This window comes from Panthera leo, chromosome D1 (genome assembly GCF_018350215.1).
Source record: "Panthera leo isolate Ple1 chromosome D1, P.leo_Ple1_pat1.1, whole genome shotgun sequence".
In the NCBI taxonomy this organism is placed as follows: Eukaryota; Metazoa; Chordata; class Mammalia; order Carnivora; family Felidae; genus Panthera; species Panthera leo.
The window spans coordinates 105,064,612-105,087,834 of record NC_056688.1 but is presented as its reverse complement, the minus strand read 5'-3'; the positions used below and the strand labels follow the sequence as shown (position 1 = coordinate 105,087,834).

General features: G+C 57.6%; 1 protein-coding gene across 1 annotated transcript; it reads right to left on the bottom strand.

Moving 5' to 3' along the window:
• Nucleotides 1–2,960: 2,960 nt before the first annotated feature.
• On the bottom strand, nt 2,961–22,487 carry CD5 (CD5 molecule). Its single transcript, XM_042905815.1, has 11 exons — nt 22,352–22,487; nt 13,256–13,294; nt 10,735–11,043; nt 10,172–10,234; nt 9,578–9,910; nt 7,249–7,539; nt 6,476–6,601; nt 5,690–5,743; nt 4,697–4,816; nt 4,021–4,112; nt 2,961–3,685 (listed from the first exon to the last, which is right to left on the bottom strand). The coding sequence occupies exons 1-10, from the start codon at nt 22,401–22,403 to the stop codon at nt 4,024–4,026; spliced, it is 1,476 nt and encodes a 491-aa protein (XP_042761749.1). The 5' UTR covers nt 22,404–22,487; the 3' UTR covers nt 2,961–3,685; nt 4,021–4,023.
• Nucleotides 22,488–23,223: the final 736 nt, after the last annotated feature.

The window sequence follows — 23,223 nt, the reverse complement described above, 5'->3', positions numbered from 1 at the left end:
CCTTCCAGGTTCTAAATGGATAGAGGGACGGTGGGGCACGAAGCTGGCTGCGTACCGAGTGGTCTTCAGCCACCGCCACCGCCCAGCCTGCTCCCTCTCCACCGTGAGCTCAGCGGGCTTTTTATCACGTGGGTTGGGAGGGCGGCTCCAGGGGAGTCAGGAGACCAGGCTTCCAATGGGCCCTCAAGTCAGCCCTTCTGCTTTTCCTTCCCTGCAAAGTGACAAGGACGGGCTGCCTGTGGACACCACGCAGGGATGCTGTGGATCGCCAACATTGGATATTCAGCAGGGCCAAGTGACCTGCATGAGCTCGTTGGGTCCTTTCAACAGTGCTTGGAGCCCCAGATCTGAAGCAGGGGAGGGAGACTGCACGATGGGTGGGCCGGGGACCAGGTCGCCTAGCCCGGGGGCGCGGGGGCAGGACCCGCTCCCGGCTGCCTGACTGCCTGCAGGGGCTCCTCCACTGTGCGATGCCTTTGTGGTGTCCAAAGCCGGCTGCCTTCCAGAGTCACACTCCTGAAAAAAGCTCGGGGGATCTAAGCCCACGTTGAGAATCCCTGGGCCTCAAAGTTTTAGGGCCTCCCCCGCCCCCCCCCCCCCCCCACCTCCTGAACTTTGGCCCTGCCTTGCAGATGTCCAGGACTAGGGACACAGGACACCAGGGAGGGCTAGAAGACAACTTGGCTTTGTAGGAAGAGGCCAAAAATCTCACTCTGGCAGCACAATCTGGTCCCTGGCTTGGTCTTGGTCCCAGAGTCGCGGCAGGGTGGCGGCACCATTTTCTGAGGAAGGGCTTGATGGAGAGATGCTTCAGCTGGTCATCCGGGGGCACGGGTGCCCCTGCTGCTCCTGGCCCTGCCTTCCCCGCAGGCCCTCCACACCTTAGATCTCACAGACGCTCGCCACGCCTCTCCCCGCCCTGCATCTGCCGTGTGAAATCACCAGGCGCCTTCCCCGCCCACCCACCGCAGTGGGCCTCCCCTGGCCGCAGAGCCAGCTGCCCAAGGACACACCCTGAGTGTCAAATTTAGAGCCTCAAAGCGATTCCTGGCTTCAGTGAGCAGCGCCCTTCGCTGAGTTAGCTGGGGCCAGGCCACTCGAAACCTCCTCTCGGCCATCACGTTAGTCCTGTTCTGTACTCCCAGATCTAGAGGCACGACAACCTCAAAGCTAGACTTGTTCCTGGTTACTCACGGTGAGCTTTCCTCTGGGGCCTCAGTCTCCCGGACTCCGCTCGAGGAGGGTGTGCTTGAGCCGGGTTGCACACTCACACCCCCCTGGGGGCGTCTCCGAGGCCGAGAGCGTTCCTATTCGACCGTCCAACCGAACAGGTAGATCTTTTTTTGGAGTGCACCACCCAAGCCTGCCACCACTTGGAAAACGAGGTTTCTAAAAAGATTTTTATACTTCAGCGCAGCTCCTTTGGTGGGGGGGTGGGTGGGGGGGGTGGAGGGGGGGTTGGGTGGGTTTTAAGCAGGCCATGGTTGTGTTGAGGCCGTGCAAGGTGGCCAAGCTAGAGAGTAAAGAGCTTTTATCACGAAAGGTGCTGGTCGCCCTGGAGGGACTGGGGGTGCAGCCTCTGCCCTGGCGGGACTGGGGGCGGGCTGCCCCAAGACGGGCCACTTTGGCTCGCGGGCTATTTTGAGCTGAAGGCCATCAGACTCTGAGGGCTCCAGAGAAGCTTTTGCCCCTCCCTTTACTACATGGAAGAATCTAAATTGGAGGTCTTTCCAGAATAAGTGTTCTTGCCAGAGATAAATGTTATCTGAGCCACCCATCTGTACGGCGGGGCAAACACCCGATTCCCAAACATCTGCTCTTTTTATCGCCCCGCGAAGTGCAGTGCGTTCCTTCCCTTGAAGTCCCAGAGCCCTACCCCTTCTCCTGAGTTCAGAATGACACAGAGACCTCATGTGGTCCACGTTTGGGATTTCCATGTCTGTGTGGATGCCCCGTACGGATGCCGATTACGTTTGGTTTTCTCCCGTTGATCGGGCTCATGTCAATTTGGTTCCGAGTCCAGCTCGAAGGACCTCTGAAGAGACAGGAATTCTTGCTGCCCGACAGCCCTCCCGAAGAAGGCTCTCCGGTCCCTTTTGAGGAACCCCTCCCCCACTGCCAAGCGTAGGAAGGTGACTGCGTGCCCTGGTTCTGGATCCCCAGCGTGTTTGGGGGCAGATCAGAGATCTGGGCTTGGTCACTGGGCTCTCACAGGACTCTGGGCCCTGGGCAGGGGAGGACGGGAGGCCTGGGTGGAAGGTGTTGGCAGGGCACTGACTAGATTCTTCTGGAAGGCCAGTACCCCTGGCTCCCCTGATTCTGTGGGCGCCCCTCCCCCATATCCTTCTAGTAACTTCCTGTCGCCTTTTCAGAGTTGGCATCTACAGCTTGGGCCGTAAAGAGCTTTTGCACCCAGTGAATACAGTGACAGATCGCGTGGAGGAAGGTCCCAGATCCAAGATGCCTTCTTAGGGGACCGGTGCCCAAGGGCTTAGCGGGGCCCCACGTGGCCTCTGCCTTTACTGGATCTTCAAGTTCCCAGTGAGATGCCCCCACTCTCGCTCATCCTTCCTTCCTTTTGCTAAGGAAACCCAGGCACTCACTGCAGGGTAATGCGTGCACGTGTGCGTGTGCAAGCATGATCTGTCTCTCTCTCTCTCTCTCTCTCTCAAATAAATACACTTAAAAAAAGAAGTTAGGGCGTCTGGGTGGCTCAGTTGGTTAAGCATCTGACTTCGGCTCAGTTTATGACCTAGCAGTTTGTGGGTTCAGGCCCCGCGTCAGGCTCTGTGCTGACAGCTCAGAGCCTGGAGCCTGCTTTGGATTCTGTCTCTCTCTCTCTCTCTCTCTCTCAAAAATAAACATTAAAAAATAAATACATAAAAGATTAAAAAAAAAAAAAGAAGTTAACTGTGATTGGCTGAAACCACTACAGCTTTGAACTTTAAACTGCTGTTGGAAATAAAACCCCAAATCGTCTAGGGATTTCCTAGGTGCCCCCTTTGTGCCAGGCAGTGAGGTGGCACTTCGGGCTTGGCAGCCAGCGGCCCCAGAGATCTAGTGTTCTCTGTTAGAGAAGACGTCTTGGAGCGGGGGTGGGGGGCGAAGGGGGGGCGAAGGGTGGCCGCAGAGGGAGGGTGGCGATGGGCTCCGAGGCAGGTGGCAGTTGCGGGCCACACAGTGGCTTCGTTTAGGGTGTGAAGTCCTCTGACCACAACAGCCACAGCGATGTCCCCAGAGGGGTCCGGGGGCCGGACCCTGGACAGAGGATGTGAGGCCCCCTAGTTCTCAGGAAGTAGAAAAGCTGTTATTTACAAAGAACATATTAAACATCCACTGGAGAACTGAGCCCCCACCCCCACGGCAGAGAGGCTCTTCCTTGTTTGTCCTCACTGGGGGCAGAGTCTGAGGACAGAACTGATTCCTCTCGGTGCTGCTCCCCGCGTGTCTGTCTCTGGGCTCTGCCTTTCACGGCCCCCGCACTCAGAGGCGCAGCCGAGCTGTTTGGGGGGTCCTCACTGGGCCAGGCTCCCGCAGCATTCGGCGGCAGGGACGTAGGACATGTCTGAAGGCACCCTTGCCTCGGTCCATTTCCTGGTTTGGGGCAGAAATAATTTCCAAGGGGCGAATGCAGAGTGTTCCGGAAAAAGGTCGGGCTCTTGCCGTGCTGTGCCTGGTGCTGGTTCTGTGGGGTGAGAAGGGAAGGAAACCTCACACCCTGGAGATGGTTCAGGGAGGTGGGGGGACAGGCCCCAAGCCCCCGATGTGATGGCAGGGACAGAGGGGTGTAGGTCCATCAGGAAGTTCACAGGGGCTCCTTTGGGTGGCCTTCTCAGATGGACTTTAGGAGGAGGTGTTAAGGTCGACGATCCTTCTGCCATAATTGCCAAATCAGCCCATCCCCTAAATTGTTAGCGTTATCCTCTCTCTCCACAGGAGTCAAGATGTGCCGAGTCCCCCGCTCTGGACGGGCAGGGTGGGCAGGAGGGGAGGAACGGAGGGCCGGGGAGCCGGGCTCACCTTTCACAGCCTCTGAGCCCCGTGCAAATCGTAGTCACTGTCGGAGGAGTTATCGGGCTGGGTGGAAACACGATGCAAGGCCCCTTCCAGAGCTGCAGAAAGAACAGAGGCCATTTGCAGCAGGCTCTATCCCCCCAGGCCACAGAGAGAAAGAGAGAAAGCCCAGAAGCCCGTGGGGGTTTGAAGATCACAGGGGCTCTATGAGCTGGTGGCTGGACAGTCCCGGATCTGTTTTGATCAAATCAGCCAGCATTCACTAATGATACTGAACTCCAGGCTCCCTGGGGCTTAATTGTTAGTGCCAGTCAGGGAGCATTCGATACAGGGCTCCTGCAGGCCGCAGATAGCTCTGTTCTGCCTCCAAGGAATCCGAGGGGCCTCGTTTACCATCCGGCCCTCAAGGCCCCGCAGAGAAACAGGCCTGTTAGGTCACAGCGGTGCCGCGGTTAATGGCATCCCCAGCTTCTTCTTCTCTCTAGTTGAGTGGCTCATGGTCTCCGGGGGGACAGCTCAGGCCTGTTAAGGCCGTATCCCTTCCGTACCCTGCTGTGACCGCTGTCAAAGGGCAATCGGAGCGCCCCCCACCTCCCGTCCCCGGGGGCATCGCTTCTCTGGGCCATCGCGTGACCTGTGCTCCCACCTGCCTTCATCCCCGGAAGCATCGGCCGCTGCTCACCTGGGCAAGCAGAGATGTGGGAGTTCCTAGGAGGGTGACTGTATTCATTCTCCACGTGTGACACTGTGGGGTTCTCAACCTGGGACCGGACGGTGGCCGTGTGGTTGCGATGGAAAGACACTGAACAGGTGCAGGAGATGGTGTCATTAGCCTGGCTGCTCTGTCCTCTTCCTCCTTCCCCACAGGGGCCCAGAATTTCCATGGCACCCACAACTCCTGGGATGCATCCCTCTACTCCTTTCTTCCAGGGCAGGCTCACGCTTGCAGGGGTCAGACTTTTAGAGCAGCTGGGGGTTGACCAGCAATCTGATTGGCGGGATGGGCCTTCAGCTGGTCAGTTAGTCATTCATCAAACATGTATTAAGCAGGGAATTGGAACACAAGTGATAGGGGCAGATGCAGTCCCTCCTCTCCTGGAACTGAGGGCTTTGTCTTGTAAAACAAAACAGAACAGGACAAAAACCCTCCACAACACGGAGCCTTCTTGAAGGATCTGACCCTTGACTTGCAAAAGGGAAGGAAGAATGTGGCATGGAAAATGGGAGGGGGCCATAATTCCATCTGTTAGGGCGGTCTAGGAGACAGGATGAAGAACGAGGGTAGAGGACGGGCTAGCTCTTCAAAATGTTTTAACACTGGCCTTTTAAAGTTGTTCCGTGATAAAGCTAGCTTGGCCAACCTTTCTTGCAGAAATGCCCGTTAAGGTTCTGATAAGTCCTGAAATAAAGAACCAACTCTAATTTTGCTTAACTCCTCCACGTCTAAACCTATGTGATCATGGAGTCCTCCTTTCGGAGCACCACCTGTTCACACCTGTTGACCACAGTCCCACCTGAGGACACCTGGTGACCACAGCCCCACCTTAGGTGAGCACGGTGGAGGTCAGAGGCCTCAAGTAGCTGCTGGCTCCTCCATCTGTGGTCAGCAGTGAGCCGTGACCCCTGTGGACACTGGCTGGGGCTGAGGGAGGACTTTGCCTCTGGGGACACTTACTGTTCTGGTTCATTCCTGTCGGGCCAATCCACTGGCGCTGCTTCTTCTGGCGGACTGGGCGACAGGAAAGGCACGTGAGGACAAGGGCTGGGCAGGGATCATGGGAGGGAAGGATGGGGGGGAGTAGGGGGTGAGGGACTGGAGAAGGGAGGCAGGTGCAGCTGAAGGCAGGACTGCTGAACTTTGCCCCCTGAAGTCTTTCAGGGTCTCAGTTTTCTGACTTGCTCAGGACGGTACCTGGACCAATCTCATGCCGAAGGAGCTGGTCTAGGGGCTGCTTCTCCAAGAGAAACAACCACAGGGCTTTAGAACCAGAACCTAGGAGGGCGCTGGGGACCTGGCCAACACTGTACCCCTCCAGGCCTTCTCTTTTCAGCCTCTCTAATCTCGCTTCCTGTCCCTGAAGAATTTTCTCCAGAGTTCTGCAAGGCTAGGATAACAGCCCCCTATATTCACGACAATCGCCCATTAGATGGATGAACAAACTGAGGCTCAGAGAGGAAGCGGCACAATCAGCATCCTGTGGCCGCTAGGGGGTGGAGCCAGGCCTGGGACGTATCCCCGGAAGCTGGGGGCGTGCCCCAGTCTGAAGAATGGCCACGCCCTCCCCCGGTGTGCGCCAATCGGCACTTCTTACCATGTTCCTGACTTTCTCTTTCTGTTCCTATGGGCAGGAGAGGGGTGGGGCTGGGCGGGGCTGGATGGCGAAGCAGAGGTGCCCTCCCGCCCACCCGGCTCCTCTTAAAGGGGCTTGAAAGGGAGGGCGTTTGGGGCGCCCGCACCTACATTTCTTCACCAGTTTTCGGTAGGCATGAGGGCCGCACACGACCAGCAGCACGGCCAGGAGCACAAGGCCCAGGATGATGCTCATCACGGTGCCTGCGCCCGGGCCTGCTGGGTTTGGGTCATGGCCTGGGGGAGACAGAGACGTCAGGGCGGTCCTGCCCGGGGTATCGGAACTGTAGGCTCAGAGAGAAGCTACTGGCCAGTTGGCTCCCCCGCCCCATCTGTACCCCTGCCCTTCCCTCTTGCTCCTTGCAGTAATTCACCAGCTTGTCCGGAAGGCAGTTATCTCCTCCTCCTCCTCTCCCCACTTTCTCGAATTCTCCGTTACCCATTCATCTGTCCCCCATCTGTCATCCAGCAATTCATCATCCAGCTATCATTTGCCACTCTTGTTATCAACTATTTAACTTCCTACCCTTGCCCATTGCTTATAAGGGATCACCTTGCCATCATATTCTAATTGCCATCCATCCATCCATCCATCCGTCCATCCCTCCCTCTCTTTCACGCATTATTCTATTACCATTTCTCTCTTGCTTTTCTATCTTCCATCCTGGAAGAGTAGAAGATAGGATGAAAATTCCCTAGTTCATTGTGGTCAGTCTCCTATGTGCCGTTCACGTTCACTGCTGAGCACAGTCGCGCCTTCTCCCCCATTTGCCACCTCTCCATCCTTTTCTAGGGCTCCGGGGCTCCTGGATCCTGTCCTTCAGCAACATGCTCACTGACTAGGTTCTAGAGAGAAAACCCACCGTGGGCTGTGGCCAACTCACATGTGACAAACACCCTCCTACAGTAGGCTTTTTTCTCTTGAAGCTGATAGCACTGGGACAGCTTCTCCTGGGGACAGAAGAGCCCATGGGAGGTCTCGATGGCATCCAGCACCCGGTAGGAGTCGACGCTGCCGCACTGCAGCTCCTGGCACACCTCCTCCCACCGCGCCGTGCCCTTGGGCCGGGGGCTGTCGCACAGGACTTCCCACTGCTTGCCCTGGCGCACCTCCACGGACCCCTCACACAGGCTGCGGCGTCCCACCAGGCGGCTCTGCACCTTGGGCTGGAAATCTGGAGAGGGGACGCAATGGAGGTCAGGTGGGAGGTTTGGAGGGAGCTCCCTCGGCCCCTGGCCTACGCGCCCCGCCACGGGGGCCCCAGGTCGCCGGCCAAGAGGGGGCCCCGGCAGAGCCCAGCTCATGGGCGGCTGGGAGCACCTTTCTTCCTGTCCTTCCCTCCTTCTTGCATCTTCTGGCATTTCCCCCATCAAGCTCTTTCCCTGGCACCTCTGGGCAGCGGCCGGTAGCTATCTGGAGGCCTGCGGGCACCGGCGCTTTCAGGGGAGAATCTGGCGGAGGGGAGACGCCCCCGGCAACCGCGGGAGGGAGTCGGCGCCCGAGCAGGTGGAGGTAAGAGAGGAGCAGCGAGAAACAGGCTCCTCCTGGGTCCACTTCCCTCTGGGAACCATTCTCATTTTCCTGCTGCCCCTTGGGGGAGGGGGCCGGGTGGGAGTGCTTTTCCCGAAAGGAGAAACTGAGGCCCGGGATGGGACAGAACCCAGGAATCCTCTGCCCAGCCTCGAGGGGTGGGCTTTCATGAAAGGGCCTGGTCCTTTCAGAGAGAGAGACACCGAATCCATTTCTGCTTGTCAGGGTGGGGCCTGGGGTCCACGGCTGGGGTCCTCAGCTGAGGCCCCCCCTGAGCGGAGGCTCAGGGTAGAGTGACTTGTGATCTCACCGGCTTGGCCAGTTTCCATAGCAACATCCGTCTTCAAGGCCCTAGTAAGTGTTCTATTTAGAAAAGCCATTCAAAGGCAAGGCCTCTGGGTCTGTTTTGCAGGCTGTAGCCTGCTGGAGGGCAGGGGTGGGTGGGGCCGAGAGCCAGAACGTTTTTTTTCCCTCATCAGGCCAGGAAACCCTGGGCCTGGGGTGGGGGTGGGGGGCGTGGAGGGGGCTGCTTCTACCTGGAGGGGCAGTGTTTTCACTCATTCACCGTAAGTATCCACCTGGGCTGGGGGTGGGGAGGTTGGCGGATGGGGAGGGGAGGAGTGGGGGTGGGAGCAGGTCTGCTAATGGGATAGCCCAGTGGTCCGGGGCAAAGCTTCCTAGATTCGTGCATGCACCTCCCGCCCCGCCCAGGACCCTGCTGAAATGCAGATCCGGGTCAGTCCAGGACCACACTTTAGGCAGCCAAGGCTGAGACAGGTGGGGGCCTGGAGTGACACCGCTGGAGTAGAAATCCCAGCTAGTGCTCTGGGATGCTGGGCAAGACATTTAACTTCTCTGAGCCTCAGCTTCCTCATCTGTAACGTGGGCATAATAGCAGCCACTTCCGTGGGTTGTTGTGAAAATGAACGAATGTCCTGGGAGCGTCCCTGGCCCCATGTGAGTCCCGGGGAGGTATGACTTCTTACAGTCTGGACTCCACTAGAACCCTCCGGGGATGGGAACCCACCGCCTCCCAAGGCGTGCTAGGATTATTCTCAATCTGACCTGCGGTCCTGGTTTTGGGGTCCCCTAGGCCTCCCTCTTTGGCCTCCTCCCCTCAGCCACGTCGGATACCCAGGCTTCTGGTTGCCCTCTGTGCAGGAGCCTCCGCAGGAAGCTCTCGGAGGACCTGCTCTGGTCTCTCTCTGCCTGCTGCGCCTCGGGGACCTCCCGCTTGTCACCACCGCTCCACCCTCTTCGGTCTCTGGGATTTACAAACTCCCCTCCGGCAAGGCTGCTTCCCCTCCAAGCGCCCCGTCTGCTCTGGTCCTTGGCACAAGTCACAGCTCCCACCTAAAACGCCCTCTGTGCTCTGCTCCCCCCAAACCCATGCTCCTCTCCTCCTTCCAAACCTACAGGGAGACCTGGCTTCGTCCTGGAAGTCCTGCTGACCCCACCTTCCTGAGCGGCCGCCATGCCAGCAATGCATTGGGCTTGTTCGATGTCACTTTGCAGGGACTCCCCAGGCGCTGGGTGTTGAGTTGCAGCCTCCCCACCCGGGCCTCTGTTTCCCTCCCGTTCATAGTGCCCAGTGCCCTGTGCTACATGCAGGGGTTTCCAGACACAGGCGTTGACTGACCGTCTGGGGGCGCCCCGTCCGGTCCTCACCGGGCCTCACTCACCAGAACAGACGATGGCCAGAGCTTGGCCGCCCTCACGGGGCTGGACTTTACTGAAGCACTGCTCCAGGGAGGCACAGCTCGTGTTCTGGATCTTCCATCGAATTGGCAAGGGCCTGCTCTCCTCTGGGTCTTGGGCCCTGGCGGCGTCCTCCTCTGGCAGATGCTTCAGGAAGGAGCCGCACTGGAGGGCCTCACAGATACGGTTCTCCAGGTCCTGGGTCTTGTCCTGCGCCTCGTAGCTGATGGCACCACCCCGGCTGCCCCAGTAGAACTCCACGACGCCGGCACACCGCAGGCCCCCGGGCCCTGCCACCAGCTGCAGCCTGGGAGGGGCTGCGGGGGGAGACAGAGGGCAGCAGGCCTGAGCTCGGCGGGGCTGGCAGTGGGGGCTTCCTTGCTCCCGGCCCTTTGGCTCTAACACAGGGACAAATGGAAGACTGGCCGACAGCCGTGGGAGGTGGTGAGGCCCCATATTGCACGGGACAAACACGAAGCCTTTCCACGTTTGTCTGAAACTCAAAGGCAACTGGGCATCCTGTGTTTTCATTGGCTAAATACAGCACCCTGCCCCCAGGGACCTTGGAATCCTCTTACCTGTGGGCTGCGGAGTGGTTGTGGGTGGGGGGGTCGTGGGAGGAGGTGCTGTCCTGGGCGGCTCTGCAATAAAACACACTCTGGTGAAGGAGGGACAAGAGCCCTGGGGAGGGAGGACTGGAGGTTTCAGGGAGAGAATGTGGGATCAGGGGGGAGCGCTGGGAGCCCCTGGCAGTTTTGAGAAAGACCTGGAAGTCAGGATTTAAGTGCCACTGGCCCCGTGAAGCCCACTTGCCCCACACGTTGTCTCTAGGCCTCCTGTGGGGCGGGCAGCACCAGCCCATTTCGCGGTGGGTACAATGAAGGTTAAGAGGAGACCTTAATGTTAGCAATTGGCAGAATCCGCTTTTGGGCCTCTTCCCTCCCACCAGACAGGTGCTCCCTCCCCCAAGCCCTCCCCCTCCAGTTCCCCAATGGTGTGTGTTTCTTTGGCGGGGGAGGTTGTTGTCAACCAGGAGCTCCCTTCCACCTGCCTGCTCAGGCCCCAGATCCCAGGCCCCGGGGCAGCCTCCTCGGGGCTGGTACGCAGGCCGAGCACACTGTGTGGCCGGCTAGTTACCCACCCAGGCAGATCAGGCCCAGAGGGTCCCTCTGGTTTGCGTTGCTGAAGCTGCAGTTGGAGAAGGACCCCACGAGTCCGTGGCAGGTGATCTGGTTCTTGGGACTGTTGAAGTCAGGGAAGTGGGCAAAGGCCACGGCCTTCCCGCAGGACAGCAGGCGGCAGAGATTCGAGGCCTGCTTGGGGTCCTCCCAGTGGTTCGGGTTCTTCCCCCAGCTCCGGCTAGACACCGTGTGCCACGGTCCGTTCTTGAAGGAGACCTCCAGCTGGCCCTGGCAGTGCGAGTTGGAGCTTGTCAGTCTCACCTGGAACCCTGGGGGTCAAAGAGGTGTATGCGGGTGGGTCAGGATGGGAAGGGCCCTCCGTGGGGGACCCCTCACGGCCTTCACTCCACCGGGTTCCCATGCCCAGCCAGGCTGTCTTCTGACCAACCCCCTGCCCCCGGCTGCCTGCCTCGATCCTGGGAGCTCTGCGGGGACTTCCCACACACTGGGGCGGTCCCCCGAAACCGGACCCCAGAGGAAGGGGCTCGAGACCTCGGAGCCGACGGGAGCTCGGAATGGCAGGTTCTCAGCCCCCGTTCTCCAGCGGGATCGCCCCACTCCTGCAAATTCTGTTTCCATAGAAATAGGGCCTGGCACCCGTTTGGATTTTTCTAACTTTTAAATCAATTTTGTGAACACGACTTATACACAGTGAAACGCACTCATTTTAAGGGCACTTGCTCAATGGAATTTGACAGAGGTACAGCCACGTGTAAGCACCACCACGCTCGAGTTGCAGCCCGTCTCCGTCACCCGGAAAGTTCCCTGGTGTCCCTTGGGCAGTCAGTTGCCCTGAATCCCGCCTCAGGCGACCACCGATCTGCTTTCTGTCGCGAAAGAGGAGTTTTGCCTCTTCTGAGACGTTATGTAAGTGGACTCGTTACCGTGTGTTTTTGCTTTTGCCGTTCTGTGTTTTTTGTCTGGCTTCTTTCTCTCCGTGTTTGCGGTTTCTCTGCATCCTGACATGTCTCACCTTCCTTTCTATTGTGGAATAGTGTCTCACTGCGTGGCCAGGCCACTGTCTGTGCATCGAGCTGCCATTTGGTTGCGGTGAACAAAGCCGCACGGAACATTCCTGAACGGATGTCTGTCTGTAGGGGCACGTGTTCCGTTTCTCTTGGGTGAATACCTAGGAGTGGAATCGTTGGATGATAGGTAGGAACACGGAGGGTGTGATTTTATAAAGCTCCGTGAGAGGGAGAATAAGGGTATATATTTGCTTCTGCGTAGATTCTGAAAAGGGAGACAAGAAAGGAATCCATGTGGCCGTCACCTGGGGTGTTAGGGTGAGGGAAGGACTGGGCAGATGGGAAACAGAAATGGAAATGAGATTCTTCACTGTAGGTCTTTTTATATTTTTAAAGTTTTAAGCCAGGCAACTGTATTACCCTATTCAAGACTTTTTTTTTTTTTTTTTTTTTTTTTTTTTAATGTAAAAAGATTTTTCCAAGTGATTGGGAGGTAGAGATTTTCCCTGGTTGGAAACTTATGGTCAGGCTGCCTTTTTCTTCTAGGCTTGGGGAGCAGAAGCACGGGGCTCGCTAGGGCTTGCCAAGGTCACTAGACTAGTTAGAGACGAAGGGGACTTGTTCCAACACCTGACATTGGCAAGATATTCTGAAGCTTTCCCTCCAGCGAGCAGACTAACTGAATCCCCACCAGGGAACAGATTTTTCTCCCCATTTTATAGGTGGGGAAATTGGGGCTTATAGAGGACAAGCCACTTGCCAGAACTCACAGCTAGGATGCCTCTGTAGGCCCGCCAAGGCCCCTGCGGCCCCTTCTGGTTGCACATGGCTTCGTGAGACTCTAGCCACGTTTATCCCAAAATACATTCAGCATGATGTTATCTTAGGAGATGTGAAAACGTGAGGTCTGGGGTGAAGTGAATCTGAGAACTGCTGAGTTAAAAAACAAAAACAAAAACATTTAACAGGTTTCTTCCCTGCAGGACTTCTCAGGGGCTTTCCTAGCCGGCACACTGGTTCAGTCTCCAGTGAGTGACATGATGTTGCCTACCTTTTATCCAACATGTTCCATGGAACCTTGTTTGGGATACACTAGCCTCTTAAAGTCCAACCTCGAAGGCAGGGCATTCGATCTACTTTACAATCTTGTGCCGCCTTTCTGTGCGGCCTCGGCTGCAAATACATTTGACCAGGGAGATCCGGCAGGACTGAGAAGGAAACAGGACTCCGCAGGGTGCATTTATGGGCCAGTATGTTTTCTCTGTATGGTGAGTGGGTTATAATGATAATTATCATGAGGACTGGCATTTTGTATGGTGCCTTACGGCCATCGAGGGCATCCGTCCGCACATGGGCATCTAAGTGTGTGTGTGTGTGTGTGTGTGTGTTGGGGCTCGCTCCCTCTGTGGGGTGGGGTTCACCCTGGCAGGTCCCCCTACAGCCTGATGGAATCACAGTCCCGCCCCACCCCCCGTCACCCCCTGCTCCAGGCCTCTGTATGGCCCTTCCTTACCTGAGTTCTCCAAGTTGGGCCCTCCCAGGCAGGAAGTGACTGCAGAAAGGAGAGAGGAAGATCAGGAAGTGGAACCTCCTTCCTGCCAACCCACCCCCCCCTTACACCCTGAGCACACAGCCTGAGCAGTGGCCTCTTCTGCGCCCCCCAATATGGGGTCCAGAGGCAGGGAGTTTCATACTACACGTCAGAACCCCTAGGAGGGTCGTAAAACCAATTTCGTGGGTTGCAACGGTCAATTTTTTTTCCTGTTTTTAAACTTTTCTTTTAAAACGAACGTCAGTAACATTGATTTGCCTTTAGCGCACAGATCTATAAATGTTAACACATACATAGATCCGTCTGATCACCCTCCTGGTCAAGGTAATATTTCCATTGCCTCCCAACGTTTCCGCGGGCTATCCCCTTGTAGCGACGTGCAGGCTTACAACCATTAATCTCTTAAAAATTATTTACTAATAGCAACCATCAAATCTTGGCAAACTGAAATGAACTAGAACAGAGAACGGCTGTGAAGATAGGGATCACTTCTTAGTGCATTCGGCTGCAACGTAAAACTGTCGCGGGCGTTGCTTTCAATCTAAAAAAAAAAAGTTCGAAATTCAGGGGGCGCCTGGGCGGCTCAGTCGGCTAAGCGTCCGACTCAGTTTCGGCTCAGGTCGTGGTCTCACAGTTCGTGGGTTCAGGCCCCGCATCGGGCTCTGCGCTGACAGTGTGGAGCCTGCTTGGGACTCTCTCCCTCTCTCTCTGCCCCTCCCCTGTTGGTGCTCGTTCGCGCACTTGCTCTTTCTCTCTCTCTCTCTCAAAAGTAAATAAAGCCGTTAAAAAATAATTAAAAAAAAAAAAAAGCTTGAACTTCCTGGTTGTAGAGAACCAGAGAAATGACCCAGAATGGGCAACCCGGGCAACATTTGTTACTTCTTCGTCTCCCCATGGCGGGATAGGAATGGCAGTGATTTATTTTTAACAGCTCCCAGCTCCTAGAGGAGGAAGTCGAAGCTCAGAGAGGTTGGGGCTGGCTCAATGTAAGGCACAAAGGGGTCAGGGCCACTGTCCCAGCGAACACGGGTCTTAGGGATCTGGCCTCCCCTCTGGCGTGGCTCCTGCCCAGGCACGTTCGACGGTAACGTGGGCCAGTTGGGACGTCGGGCCTTCTCCCAGCCCCTTCTGACTGCAGAGTGGGAAGCTCACGGAGCAGCCTGTGGCCAGTTCATCTGTGGCTGCCGTGGAGGTTTGATTTGGGCCGGCAAGGGACGGGGCGGGGGGCACGCTCGTGTGGCCTCAGAGCCCACCCCCCGGGTTTGCCACTCAGGTTTGTCAGGCATGAAGTAGGTGCTTTGATTTCCATCTGCCTGACTCCCGGACTTGCTTTCTCGACTGGGAACGAGGGTCACTACTTTACAGAGCAAATAGTTCCGTTTAAGTTGCTTTGGGGAAATTACTCTCGGGTGTTAAAAATGTGTTTTGGGCGCCTGGGTGGCTCAGTCAGTTAACCGTCTGACTCTTGACTTAGGCTCAGGTCGCGATCTCACAGTTGTGAGTTTGAGCCCCGTGTCTGGGCTCACTGCTTTGTCAGTGCAGAGCCTGCTTGAGATCCTCTGTCCTCCTCTCTCCACAGATCCTTTCTCTCTTTCTCAAAAATAAGTCAAGATGAAAAAGAAACATAGGTGTGTTTAAAAAAGCCTGTTTTTGCCTGAGTGTTCTGGAGGCGGTGGTAGCATTTTAAGGGAAGACATGCCCCAGCCAGCCAGCCATCTCCCCGCAACCAAGACCCCTTGTGATAAAGCCGTCATGGCACCGTGATGCTCAGGGCTGGTGTCACTGCTGGCGGAGCTGGTCAGGCCTGGGGAGGACGGCGGGCCTCCCGGGGAAGAATGGCTGCCTGTCTGGGATGCTTGGAGAGCCAGAGAAAAGGGGACTCACCACTTCTCTCTCCCCCTGGACACCGTCATATTCCCAAGGTCACCACAGTCAACATTCATTATTAATAGAAGCGAGCAATTATTGAGCACCTACTGTGTACTCAGCACTCAGGGCGGTTCCTTACGGACATCATTATTAATCTCCCATACGGCTCCATGATGTGAGTTGAATCCAATCATGGTGTAGATACTGGGAGAGGGGAAAATGCTCTGTCCAGGCAGACACTGCCAACGACTGGATTCAAACTGTGAGTTTGCCTTCCGAACCCATGCTCTCTGTCACCTAGTTGTGTCTCCAAAGTGCCGCGTTTGGGGATGCGGAGATGAACGTGCCCGAGGCCCTGACCCCGAGGCGCTGGAACCCTCAGACATTGAATCCTCTGCGGGCAGGGGGTGGACCAGACCATTCTTGCAGATCTCACACAGAATGGCCCAGGTCCTGCTTAGAGAACATTCTTGGGCAAGACTGAACAAACTAGAGAACCAAGTAAAGTCCCTAAATGCTCTGTGGAGGAAGGGTTTCTAGGTAGCCCAGGGCTTTGTCTCTCTCTGGGTGCCTGATGTTCTCAGTAGGGCAGCATTTCCTGGCTCGTCCCTCATCCGGGCATCTGTACACATTAATTCTCTCAAACTTCACCATAGCTCTATGCAGTAGGCATTTTCACCATAGCTCTATGCAGTAGGCATTATCGTTTTGATCCCCATCTTATGCGTGAAGAAATGGAGAAAGATTGGCCAACTTGCCAAGCCGCTGATGACCGTTGGGGCCGGTTCTCCAAGCCAGGCCATCTGTCAGAGACTCTGTGCTCTTGACTGCTGGGTCACGCTGCCTCCCCTCCCTTCAGAGGGAAGGCTGTGACAGCCTGCCCCGTGTTTCACCAACATCCTGCATGCTTCGGGATGTGCAAACCTGATGAGAGGGAATGGACTTGAAATTCCGTTCAGTTAGTGAAACGTGCCATGGGGAGGCTTGTCCACGAACTTGCTCTGTGACCTTGGCCAGCCTCTCTGGACTTGGCTTCCTCGCTGTAAAATGAGGAAGTTAGACTCCATGATCCTTCACCTTCCTCTCGGTTCACACCTCTCTGATCTATAATCTTTAGTTCCTGGTGTATCAGTGGCTGGCAGGGGGCCAGGCAGAAGCGGACGCTGAGATTCTGTGTGTCCAGAGACAGGTTCAGGTTTATCATTGTCCATGACATTTTTTTTCATTCTTTTAGCTGCTTCTCACAGGGTCCGACCAACAACCTCCTTCCCTGGGACCCTGCAGACTGCGCTCAGGTTCTCTCTGAGACCTTCTGGGGCTGCGGCTTAGCCGGCCCCCCGCCTGCAGCCTGAGGCCCAAGGCTCTATGGCTGCAGAATCTGCAAACTGAAGCCTGGAGCCCCGGGAGACCATGAGGGACGCGAGGCATGGACGCGTGGTGTCATTTCCTAATCCGCCATCCACAACTACGGCCGAGCAGCTGGGGCCAGGAATGAGAATCTTCCAGAGGCCCCTTCCCTCCCCTGTCAGCCTTCCCTCCGGAGCCCCACTATTTCGGGCTTGGAGTGGCCGAGCCCAGGCAGAGCGCAAGGCTGAGAAAGCCCGAGACAGAGAGAGAGAGAGAGACAGGCCGCGTTTTCGCTCTCCTGGCCCCTCTCTTCATCTCCGCATTTGCAGAGCGAGGCACCCTACTGTCACCCCGTGTCTGGAGGGCCCCCGCTTCAAACACATGATGGGCTCTGCAGCGAAGCACATGAATTTTCACACTAGGTGGGACGCGCGAGATTATAAATAGCCCCCCATTTGTTCAGGTCAGGATTTGCCCCAAGGGCGTTTTCCAGAAATCTACAAACGTTTTTTTGGGGGGGGGGTTGGAATCGCAGATGCACGTTCGTGGGCCCGTGTTAGCGGTTCCACTTGGCAGTACTCAGCAGAGCTGGGACTGGGCCCAGGCTGGCCAGCCCCGGGCTCACTCACAGGCCCGGCGGGGACCCACGCACATTTGTCTTTGCAGCCACCATACGCTGGCAAAGCAGTGGAGGCATGGCGGCAGGGTCCCAGGGAGGGGCTGGGACACCACGGACAGTCACAGTGACAGCGAACGCCGATGGAGCTCTGACCTCGAGCAGACCCCAGGGCGAGCTTTCTTCATGGCAGACCCCACCTCCTCTCGACAGCCTCACTGAAGGGGGCCGTCACCACCCGGTTTCCCGGATCAGCCAGCGGACGGGCTTCGTGGGGCCTGGAGGTCCGAGGCTCCATTTTGCCATAAACAACGATTCCCTCGAATAGTCCACACACGTCTCACTGATTTACAGCAAACACCACACGTCGGGCTGCCTTCTGGGGCGTTCTGGATTTTTCTTCCTTTTGTCCTCTGATGAGAAGCTCACGTGGAAGGTCAGAAGCCCCCCTTTTCTGAAATGACGCTAATCAGCGGAGCCGTGTCTAACCCGAGTCTGTATCAAGGCTTCAGGGAAACAGAGATCACAGAGGCCCCCGATTCCGTTTCTCCTTCGAGCACCAGACGAAGTGGTTGGTTTTTGATCAGGAGTCTTTTTATGTGCAGAACGTGGAGAAGAAGCCTGAGGGACTCTTCCCGCAGAAGAGACAGCAGATTCGGGCCTCTAATCCCGTGCAAGGGGCCTGCGCCGTCCCACCCGGCGGATGCCGGCCGATCGCCGGCAGGACAACGGGCACGGTCTACACTGTGATCGCTCTCTCGCTGGTGGCCTGCTCTGTCCGACTGAATTTGCCTGAATTTCATGCCACACGTGCGTCTCCAAGGTGACAGCGACAAGCCCTCCGTTTTGTTCAGAGCTTTGCACATCCCGAAGTTTTTTTGTACCCACAGCCCCGTGAGGACGGGCCCATGCTCGTTCTCATTTTTCAGATCGGGAAACTGAGGTTCAGAGAGGTCGAGCGACTTGCCCAAGGGCACACAGCTTGCAGATGGTGGGGTCAGGACAAGAAATACCATCATCTTCGCGTGATAAGGCCCTATGGGAATCTGCCACCGGGAGAACAGGGAGCCTGCTTACCTCTGGCGTACAGATAGGGGAAACTGAGGCCAGTGAGGGAAGGGCTCACTCTAGATACCTCCATGGGAGTCTGTGGTGGTGCAGGACCCTTTTAGCCTCTGCCAACCACCACCAATTCCCTACCCTGTCCCACCGCACCTGTCCCAGCTGTACCCCAAGGGAAAAGGGAGTCTCAGTGTCCCTGTGGGAACCGGATGTGATGATGATGGTGGTGGTGGTAGCTAGGGAGGAAGCGATTCAGGGCCATCATCTCTCATCATCCCTCAAAACCCCAAACCAGAAGTCTTTTTCTGGTGCATTTGGCGGGAAGGCATTTGCAGCCTTCATGGGTCTCTCTTAGTGCGAATTCGTGTTTCACTGAATGGGGACATGGGTGTTGCCCGACACCTTGTTGGCGTGCAACGAGCGCCCAGCACATACACGGTATGACCTGCAATCTGGAAAATTCTGAGTTCCCAAAAGATCTGGCCTGAGGCTCGGGATAAGGTGTGTGGACCTGGGAAGGTGAGGGGGACTGTTCCTTTCGAGGGCACTTATCCCACTTCCCCTTCTACTCTGCCTGCACGGCCCCTCCCCCACCCGGCTGGGTGCCCACAGGCCCGTCTGCCTGGATCGTCCTCACCAGTCCCACCCAGTGTGAACACTCACTTCCTACAAGCATTTGCCCAAATATTATCTCCTTGTGAGATGCACTGCCCCCTCCCTGGGTAAGCACAACACCCCCCCCTGACCCCGCAGCACTCTCAATCCCCCAGCCCCACCCCACGCATGACCTCCCAGCACCCGGGCCATCACTGGTCTTCCCATCACACCCCGACTACTATCTTGGATCCACCAGGGGAGGGATCTCGATTGTTCAGTTGTGTCCACAGCACTTAGAATAGTGGCCGGCATATAGTAGGTGCTCAATAAAGCCTTGCTGTCTAAATGAATGGATGAGCCACCTTTAACAATTGCATTGTCCCTTAAGGTGGGCACGGTCGTCACCCCCAATTTTGAGATGAGGAGGCTAAGATTCTCGTGTTCTTGTCATCTGTGAGTGGCCCGATAGAAATCAAACTCCAGTCCGCGTTACTCCAAAGTCCCACAGGCCTTCACACACGCGCGCGTGCACACAACCCATATGCACACAAGGACGCACACAGCACGCTCGCACGGTTCATACATGCACCCACAATGCGTGCGCACACACGGAGTAGGTGACCCATCAATTTTATCAGGTGGAGTTGAGGTCCCTCCTCGGTCTCTGTGGGGAAAACCCTGCTGAGGTGTTGGTGCTGGACAGAGTGACCGGAAGGGCCAGGGACAGCCCCTGAGCCCCCAGGTCCCTCTATTCCCTGGGAAAAGCTGGCGGTTTTCTTTGCTCCCAGAACCAGCAAGACCCTCAGCCTCCACATCGTGGAACCGCGGGCCGGGCAGCCTGCTCGCAGCTAGAGCCCCTCTCCCCTCCTCTCCCATGGATGCCCAGCCCCTCTTGGGCCTGTCCTGACCATTGCCTGTGCCCTCGCCAACCCCTGGGGACACTTCCCTCTTTTCTCTGCCCGGCTGGCTCTTTCCTGCATCTGCTTGGCCACTGAGTCTCAGCTGTTGTTGTTTCCTTCGTTGTACTTAGCACGAGCTCTAGGAACTCGGGAGTGTTTGGGTGCCCTTGTCCAGGGCTGGCTGTCCCTAGTGCGTTTACACAGAGCTGGACACATGCTGGATGCTCCATGAATATTCGTAGATGGAGAAACGAAGGCGTGAATAGTCTGTGCAAAGGGACTGGGGAACAGAAAGATCGATGGCCAGGCTAGCTTCTGGCAAGACTCTGCTTCCCCAGGTCCTCCGTCACCTTGTTTCCTGCTGACTCGACCCTGATGATGATGATGGTCACGATTACTACGACTATCAGTGTTTGCTGAGCACCTACTACCCTCTAACCGACCTTCCTACCAAAAGTCCTACGTTCATTGATTTGTTTAATCCTGATAAGTCTCTATGGGACCCCTGCTCTTTTATTATTCCCATTTTGCAGAGGAGGAAACTGAAGCTGACAGAGTGGTCCGAGGCCGCCCAGCTGGCAAGTGGCGGACCAGAATTCAAACGGCAGAGCCCATGACCTTGCCATGCTTCAGTGCTGGTGGCTGGGCCGGACCATCAGGGCTGCCTCCGCCCTTCTCCCCCTTCTAGGTGAGCCCCAGGCAGTTTGGGGTTAAGGACAACGACAGGAGGGAGCGGCTGTCACTGTCACCCCAGGTGTACCGCGGGCATCTTCATGCCCCAAAGGTCCCCAAGTTGCTGGCACAACCTTGAAGGCCAGCCAGGAGACGCAGCACCCCCAGGGGTCTGGTGGTGGGGCGTCTCCTCCTGGAATGGCTCAAAGGGTATGTGTGCTGTTTGCCCCCAGCCCTAGCTCTGGCCCTTGGGGTCCCCTGCCCTTGGTGCTCATATCCGCAGGTGGCAGTTGTGTTTTGCCGCCATTTTCCTACTTGTGGGAGTGGCTTTGGGGTGTCTGTGCTCTTCGGGGACAGGGAGCCTCCGTGACAGCAGGAGTGCTGGGCCGGGGTCGGCTCTGCTGCTCACTAGCGCCGTGCCCCAGGCTTGCCTCTCGGCTTTTCCGGAACTCAGTTTTCCTGACTGTAAAATGGGGGCAATGGGCCCGCCTACCTCATAGGCTGTTGTGAAGCTTACAGAAGAAAACGGCTTTACGCGTCTTTTGTAAGCTGTGACCCACCAAACGATGGGAATGTTTATTACCCACCAGTTCACACAAACACACACCGGGAACCATGAGCTCCTGGGGTTCCAGATGGTTCCCATACTCCCTGTGATGGGGCTGCCTCTAAGTCTCCCTGGCTCTGGGCTCCACTGGGCTCCACTGGGCTCAGGGAGCTGCCCGATCCTGCCAGGACCTGGCCCCTTTGATGGCATTCGGATGGGAGACCCATGGAGCAGGGTCCCTCCCCCAGCCCCAGCTGGGAGCCCGGCCAGCCTCCCTGCTCCAGTCGGGTCAGAGGCCACAGGTCAGGGACAGCTGAGGGACCTCGGGGTCCATCCTAGGAATCCTCAGGGCCAAGGAAGCCCCAGCAGCTCCTCAGGAGGGTCCCACCTCCCTGGGGACATCTGCCCTGGGGACAGAAGGGATGGATCTCTTGCAGTTTCATGTTAAAAAGTGCCATGTGAGCCTGTGTGTGTGCACATGGGCCACCGTCCGTGTGCGGGGGGAGGTAAACCTACATTTGGAGACCATGTCTGGCCCGTGAAGACACACACACACACATTCGTACCTACTCACACACATATACTCAAACGCTACGCCCCGGCCTGTCTGGGAGGGCCTGAGGCTCCCTGCTCAGGCAGGCCATGGTCCCCGCGTCCTCTCCCTCCAAACTGGGAAACCGCAGGCCCCTCCAGTTCCCACCCGTCCCGTAGGCAAGCATCTCTCTCGCCCCACGGTAACCCCCAAACCCTTGAGAAGGGGGGCAGACCTCGTCCAGTTTACCCCCTGCTTTTCATAAATGGGGAGACTACCAGCTTCCATCCACTCCCTCCCAGCAAACAGGAGGCCCCAGACTCACCCACCCCTCAGCTCCTCAGAGGCCCCGGGGGGCTTTCACGGTGGCCCGAGAGCGGACCCAAGTGCGTGCTCACGCCCTGGCTGGTGGGCCTGGCTGGGGCTCCCCTGGGACAGAGCGAGGGAGACTGGCACCTAAGGGTGCATGTCTGACACGCGCCCAGCTGTGTTCTCAGAGGCGGCCCCCACCCTGCCTGGGCCCACTGTGCTCGGAGCATCATCAGAACTGCCCAGGAGGCCGTGAGTCCCCGTCCCTGGTGCATCCAGGTAAAAGGTGGGCACTCAAGGTTGGGGGAGGGGTGGCGGTCCAGCTGCAGAGGACGCTGGGGCCAGACGGGCGCTGGACGACTTGATTTCTGGGCTGAGAGTCTGATGGGGGCACGGGTCCCACCTGGAAGGGTGCGGGAGCGAAGCAGAATGGGGGACGTGCGGTGAAGGGATGGGGTGGGGGGGACCAGCAGCGCGGCCTCAGCCCTCCCTGATGGTCCAGAGAGGTGCCATGTGGGCCTGAGTCAGACCAGAACAACAACTGGCATCTTCTCCCTTGCACCCCTGAGTCCCAGTACCCGGTACATGCCCCAGGCGGGGTACTCACCCAGCACCCCCAGCAGGTACAGGGCGGCTAGTGGTGGTTGCTGAGACCCCATGGGCGCGGCCTCCTCCTGCCTCAGCCTCGCCAAGCTCGGCACCTGTGGGCGCAGGGTGTCTGGTTCCCGTGTCTCCCTCTCAGGGAGGAGGGGTGGGGCGGGCCGGCGCGGGCAGGGGTGGGACAGGGGAGCAGGCAGCGTGGGGCCTGCGTCATCCGTGTTTGAAGTTGAACTGTCAACTTCCTCCTGGCAAAACCATCTGCCCCAGTTCGAATGGCGGCCCTGGCCCCTGCCAGCTTCCTGCCTGAGGCGCGCCGGGCTGGGGCCGCGTCCCCCCACCCGACCGCAGGACGCCGGGCCAGGCTGCGGGCCACACCGCCTGGCGGGGGTGCCACGGCGTTGGGGAGCTCTCGGCCGGGCTGCGGAGAGGGAGGAGGCCTGGCCCCCACAGAGGGGAGGCCCGAGGGGGGACTGAGGGGGCAGGGGACCAGTCCCCGAGGCAGGGGTCGCACTGAAATGGCACTGAGCTGCGCTAGGTGGTGAGCAGGGGAGGTGGGGGGGAGGGCCCCACATCGGTTCCAACCGCAGGCACAGCGGTGAAAAACCAGAGGAGGCCCTCGGCCTCCCCTTCCTGGGGATGAGGTGGGAATTTGAGGTGACTCCCCCGCAAGAAGCGGGTCCCTCCACGGATGCTGGGCTCGCGTCGGGCGGCGTGCGTGTGCATGTGAGTGACCGCCGTGTCGGTGCGTGTGATCTCCACGTCAGCGTGCGTGCGTGCGTGCGTGTGCGTGCGTGTGCGATCGCTAGGTCAGTACGCGTCATTTTCATGTTGCGATGTGGCTCCCGCAAGTGCTGGGGTCAACCTTTGGCCTGTTGGGGA

Excerpts from the sequence above, each read along its gene's own strand:
- CD5 (XM_042905815.1), bottom strand. The coding sequence starts at position 22,403 with ATGGGGTCTCAGCAACCACCACTAGCCGCCCTGTACCTGCTGGGGGTG. Across the intron at positions 13,295-22,351 it reads GTACCTGCTGGGGGTGCTGG|TCACTTCCTGCCTGGGAGGG; the intron begins GTGAGTACCCCG and ends TCCTTTCTGCAG. Across the intron at positions 4,817-5,689 it reads GACAGGAATGAACCAGAACA|TGTCTTTCCATCGCAACCAC; the intron begins GTAAGTGTCCCC and ends GCACCTGTTCAG.